The 6,192-nt window shown below is 25.1% G+C and overlaps 1 protein-coding gene across 1 annotated transcript; it reads left to right on the top strand.

The window, feature by feature from the left end:
* The first annotated feature begins 226 nt into the window (after window positions 1–226).
* LOC112687289 lies at window positions 227–4,991 on the top strand. The gene is made up of 6 exons (XM_025559917.1): window positions 227–377; window positions 444–526; window positions 1,968–2,100; window positions 3,999–4,185; window positions 4,429–4,615; window positions 4,693–4,991. The coding sequence occupies exons 1-6, from the start codon at window positions 375–377 to the stop codon at window positions 4,844–4,846; spliced, it is 747 nt and encodes a 248-aa protein (XP_025415702.1). The 5' UTR covers window positions 227–374; the 3' UTR covers window positions 4,847–4,991.
* The last annotated feature ends 1,201 nt before the right edge of the window (window positions 4,992–6,192 follow it).

Raw genomic sequence — 6,192 nt, 5'->3', positions numbered from 1 at the left:
ATTCAAAAATAGGTAAACGTGTTACGTGAGCACGCAACAAATAAAACATACATAATATAAAAAAAAATTAAATGCTGTATTTTGTTGAATAACAACATACTCATTCTTTGTGGCTGAAAAATCCTCCATGTCCCAAGTCACAAATGGTTGCTCATCAACAGACTCCAACAATGGACTCAAAAATATTCGGTTCCTACGACAAATTATTAAACATTTTCACTTTTGTTTTCCTTCCTATGTGTGATATCCGCATATTGTCTCATGTACAATATATATACACTTGATACTTCTGAATTGTCCAGACATTATTACAGTTTTCGACACATACCTGCCTACGCCACTATACCGTCACATTTAGCGCTTACTGCTCTGCAATGGTAAGCAACATTTATATGTTTTCAATTTAATACAAGTTCCGCGCATTCATCAAAACTATTTTCCAGGCGTTCAAATCACTTGTGTATATTTTTGTGTTTATCCATTTTGCTGTTTGTGCGTTGCCCAACACATTTGAAATGCCACCCGAGTACGTATTAATTTGAAGTTTTTACAAAATTAGCATAGTTAATTTTTTAATTTCTTACCTGAAAAATAAATAATAATTGTTATCCAACAATTACAGTAGAATACCTATTTAAATCTACATAAATTATGTATTCAAACATTTTAAATTATAATTTAATACTACCTATACTAAGTATATAGTAATAAATATTTTCTTAAGTTTTTCTACAGGTTAAAGTGTTTTTTTTTTTTTTTGATGGAAAGCTACATAATGTATTTTAAAATTCTGGAGATTAATCTTTATTTATGCTATACATGTATATGTATCCTTTGTATATACGATTTCCATAAGAATATAACACACATGTTTTAAATTTTTATACTTCAAAAATAAAGAATTTATGTTTTTTGTGCTTTATATTAGAATTCAGATAAAACTTAAGTTATTTCATTATACTACTTTATTTGTAGATATATCTATTTATAGTAAGGATATACATTGATAGGAGTATAATTTATACCTTAGAAGTTCGTAAATAATTAAATTACAAATAATATATTATAATAATAAGTACCTATTTTCTTGCAATTGGTATTATTATAAGTAACTAATAGATATATTAGAGCTAAATTAGGTTAGAATGTTGTATTTTTTTTCTTATTATTTACATCAGTACTTCTCAAATTTTTTCATCATGGAGGTCCTTAAATTTAATGTAAAACTGTCATTTTTTTTTAATTGTCCACTAAAATCACATGAACTATTTCACACAGATTAATTATTAATATGAATAATAAATTAATGTTTTTTATATACTTTTAAAAAACTTTATAATATGTTGTATTAAATTTTTAATATTTATAAATATAAAACAATTAAGGTCTAAGGAAAATAATTTAAATAAAATAAATATTTCATGGCCCTTCAGAAATATAGCTACAGCCCACAGTTTGAATGCTACTGATTTATAGGATTTACCTATCTTTTTAAGCACAAAATATGATTTGATCACCAAAAAATTTAAATATATTTTTAGCCATTAAAACCATAGCACTAATAATATTATATTATAGTTTATAATTATAATATTATAATGTGGGTAATTTTGTTTGCTCATTGACTTATCTGCTGTAAAATTAAAAAATTTGCTATTAGCATCAAGTGGCTAAGACATATAAACTATTTATATGCATGTTTTGAAGTTAAAATTTCATTAAGAAAAAAAATTAAAAATTCTGCTAAATTGAACTTATGTAGCTAATTTCTTAAGAAAATTAAATTGTTCAAAATATAACTAAGAATAATGCAATGTAATCTTTTCATTTTCAATAATTTGTAACTGAAAGGTATCACAATAGTGCTTAACTCTACATTTATAAGTTATTTTATTTACGACACCAGGAATCGAATAAAATTACAGTGAGTGAACAGTTTAATTACATGCATTTTATGATTTACGTAGTGGAGTGCTGCCGAATCCCGTAACGTATTTTGAAGGAGTACAACATGAAAATAAAACAAACGTCGAACGACCGCACGAAGCTAGATTTGGATACATACCATCATCTTTAGGTGGAGCAACAACTGGATTGGGAGTCAGTATACATTTAAAAAAAATAATTTTAAACTATTAATACATAATAATAACTATAATTCGTGTTATAACGTCATCGTTGGTGCAACGGTGCTAAAATAATTTTCAATTAGCTACAAAAAAACAATGCATCGATTCATAGGATCTAAAGAAAAAAATGTGTCATGCAATGAACCTATAATATAATCGTAACCGTTTGGCAATGGTTCCGATAAAAATATTAATAATAAGACTACGATAACTTTATTATAATATTGTCCAAACTTAATACCAAATGTCTGTTATAATTTTTATAGTAAAACTGTGGTAATCTAATCTATTCGCATCAGCTGTGGCATTGAACGCAAGATTTTATAGGCCACGCTGGCTGCTGATGACACATTCTGTGCATTGAACAGACAAGGTTAAAATTCTGGGGCGTGGGTGACATAGACGTGATCAAAATCATACAGTCTGCATTTGTTCACTACATTTCACATACTATCGGGAATTATGAAAATAAAATATTCCATTTGTAATTTACAGTAGGACAAATAATTTACACTTTTATTGACTCATCAATTGTTTCAGACAGTTTTAAGGTGAAGACCAAAAAAAAAATTATCTAATATAAGTTGTAGACTGTAATATTGATCGAGCAATTCATTCCTTACGCTTGTATATTCGACTTTAACGAGATCTGCGTTCATGCAATGTAGTATATACGTAAAAATTTTGTATGCAAATTATTTGATAATTTTAAAAATAATTTTATTACGATTAATACATACGTTCATATTCTCATTCGTATATATTGCACAGCTAAAATCACATAAATATGTTTATAATTTTCACCTTTTACAAATTCTGTAAAATGAGATTTTCCTTTCGTTTAAAAATTAGCCAACATACAACTATATTAATTTGTTATTTCTTTTTTATACGTTATTGACGGTGATAAGTGTGGCTTTACCCTTTCAATACGTGCATTTTATACATTCATTCACTAAATAGGTTACAACATTTTAACCGAATAAATATAATATAACTCCTTACAATTCGATTTAATGTTAGTCTTCAAAAAACTACAAACAATGTTCACATCGTAAATCAATATTTTAATTAAAATTAGAGAGTTCAAAGATTTTATTGACTTTTAATTTTTATATCACATTTGTAAATAGCATAATATAGTTAAGATATATGAGTATTATACACAAATACAGATATAATAACGTGTGATAAACAAATCAACATATGAATTTTCCATCTAATTATTTAAGATAGTCAATTGTTCTAAAATTTATTTTTCTTTGGCGAATTTTCATATTAGAATATATAATTACAGTTCGTATTGAACATTTTTCCATTTGAAACAACTCGCATCTTTGTACCTGTTACCTGCTAAAAAATATAGACACTTTATCTTATAATACCTACTTGAATTTAATCAATCTTTTCATACCCGTTCATAATTTATACCATACATTAAACGTATAAAAATAAATATCATATACAAATTATTTTATTTAAGATGAATTCTACTTAAAATATAAATGTGTAACAAAAAAAATTATTAAAATGAATACAAAATTTATAAAGCTATTCTAACGAAACAAAACATTTATATTGGTCTCAATAGTCTTCTTATAAACTAATTTCATTAAACTTTATTAAAAAAATCTTTACTGAACACAATTATTTATTTACATTTACAAAATAGTTTATACGACTAGGGTCTGTAAATTATATAATACTTAAAAAAAATATTTATTCATTTAGTATAATCTGAAATGCTTTATAGAATCAAAATGATAGTTAAAATTCAAAATATTAATAATATTATAAAAATATTTAATTAATTTGTGTACTTAAACAACAACATTTGAAGCTGAATATTTATTTATTTTTTTGTTCAAGGGATATCAAGGTAGTTCTGTAAGTGGTTATGGATCACAGAAAATCGATATAGGTGGTCTAATCGTAGGAGCTGTTGTTGGACTCGGTATTCTAATTTTTATCCCGAAAATTTTGTACCTGTTGTTTTCGACGACTAATCTTTTTAGTGCTCATCCAGTTGGAAATAGTTACTCCGGATATAGGAGGAGTAAGTAAAATCATGAAAGTTATCATTTATATAACTACTAAATTTATTATTTATTTATATTATTTATTGTTCAAAATTGTCAAAAATAATGTATATTCTGCAGTAGACAAAATATGAGTAATCCACGTATAAGAAGAGAGAACCTAAATATAGAATCATAAAAATACTTTAAATATTATAGAAAGTACAATCAAAAATTACTCATCCTGACTATTTATAGTAAGTTTTTCTGTTGATATTTAGGTGAAGAAATAATGTCTGGTTTAAACGATATGGTCGCAAAATTTGAAGATTCTATGTCCAAATATAATATAAATACAACTGCGTGTATGCAAAAAGCATTGTGTACTTATATACAATCAACAGAACAAGTAAAAGAAAAATCAGGAATCAACAATTTCGTAGATAGTACAGTAAACGCTCTAACAAAGTATGTACCATATTTTTTTTTAATTTCCAACCCACGCTCAAATCATTCTTATTTAATGTTCGTAAACTTTGCCTTAGAAACTCGTTGATGAATTTTATGATTGATGGTTCAAAATTTAAAGCGGCACTTGAAGCAGGAAAGAATAAAGAATGTGGAGTGACCTATCGACAATGTCCATTTGATCAAAATAGCATTTATATGATTTTGAGGCAGATTTCAAATAAAAAGTAAACCACAATTAAAATTGTGTTTTTTTCTCTTTGAAAATTATTGTATGGTTTATTGTATAAATTATTTTATATACTCATTCTAAGAATGTAAGATACATAAATTGATTTCAAAAACTAAAATTTACACCACATTTTTAAAATGATATAATTTTATTATGATTATTAGAAAACCAGTCATAATAGCATATCTTTCTCCTATACAATTATGTATGTAATTATGTATGAATTTAAATTAATAATACAGAAGTGAATTGTTTGTTGTTTTATACATGTTAATATATGATAATATGGAAATGTAGAGTTAACATCTTTGAACACTGATTTTTAGGTTTTTGAATAACAATTTAACTTTATGTTAATTATATTGTTGAAAATAAATAAAATCCAGCATCTAACTTTCAGATAAGATCCTAACACTTATGCATGCACCTTTATTAAGTTTTTTGTACAAAATATACTTGAAAAAAAGGCAAAACTCTTAGATCGGGTATAAAATCACGGTCGAATGAGATATAAGTATAGGTGAATAATATTGCTGTATTGGTATTTTAGATTTGAAACCAATGTTTCATTTCTATTGAAGAAAACGATTCTGAGTGAAAGAAATTGGGTGAATCAGTATATAATTCTCAAAATAGTTGATAAAGTAGAAGAACTAATTTTTTTAGTAAGGTATGTTGAATATTCAGTGTTCCGACTTTCACATAAAAAAATATAAAATTAGAAGGAATCGAAAATGTTAAATGCCTAGAAACAGCAACAATTTCATACAAAATTTTTTAAACCCGGAGTTGTCTATAAAATATTTATATAATCATATTTCTTGAAGTATCCAATTTCGTCAAAATATAATTTTGTAACGTTTATAAATCAATTTAACTACATTTCAGTAATATATTTTTTTTATTTACTACAAATAAAATCTTGTAAAAAATCTTGGTACCCAATTTTCATCCAATAAGTATACATAATGACAGTCTTATGAATTTTTATTTATAAATATGTAAAGGATTTTCATCATTTTATAGAATTGTCAACATTTTATATTTAGCTCTCGTAAAATTAAGCTCAGTTTTCTTTCATCAATAAAGATATGCACGAAGAACTTTATAATACTTGTTATCGACTATTTTCAACCAAAATTATTTTATCGACATTTTTGAAGAAAATCTATTATAACATGAAATTTTAGATTATCTATAAATTAATTGAAAACATTTCTAGAAAATTACACCATATATGGAAAACGATAAAATAAATATCGACTGAACATTTTAAGTTTCTTTGATTATTAAAAATAAAAAATAAAATGATCGTTTTTTGATGAAAACAAATATTGGGTTTTGT

Source organism: Sipha flava, unplaced genomic scaffold, assembly GCF_003268045.1.
Source record: "Sipha flava isolate LNK unplaced genomic scaffold, YSA_version1 339_pilon_pilon, whole genome shotgun sequence".
Classification (NCBI taxonomy): Eukaryota; Metazoa; Arthropoda; class Insecta; order Hemiptera; family Aphididae; genus Sipha; species Sipha flava.
This window is presented reverse-complemented; position numbering and strand designations above follow the sequence as displayed.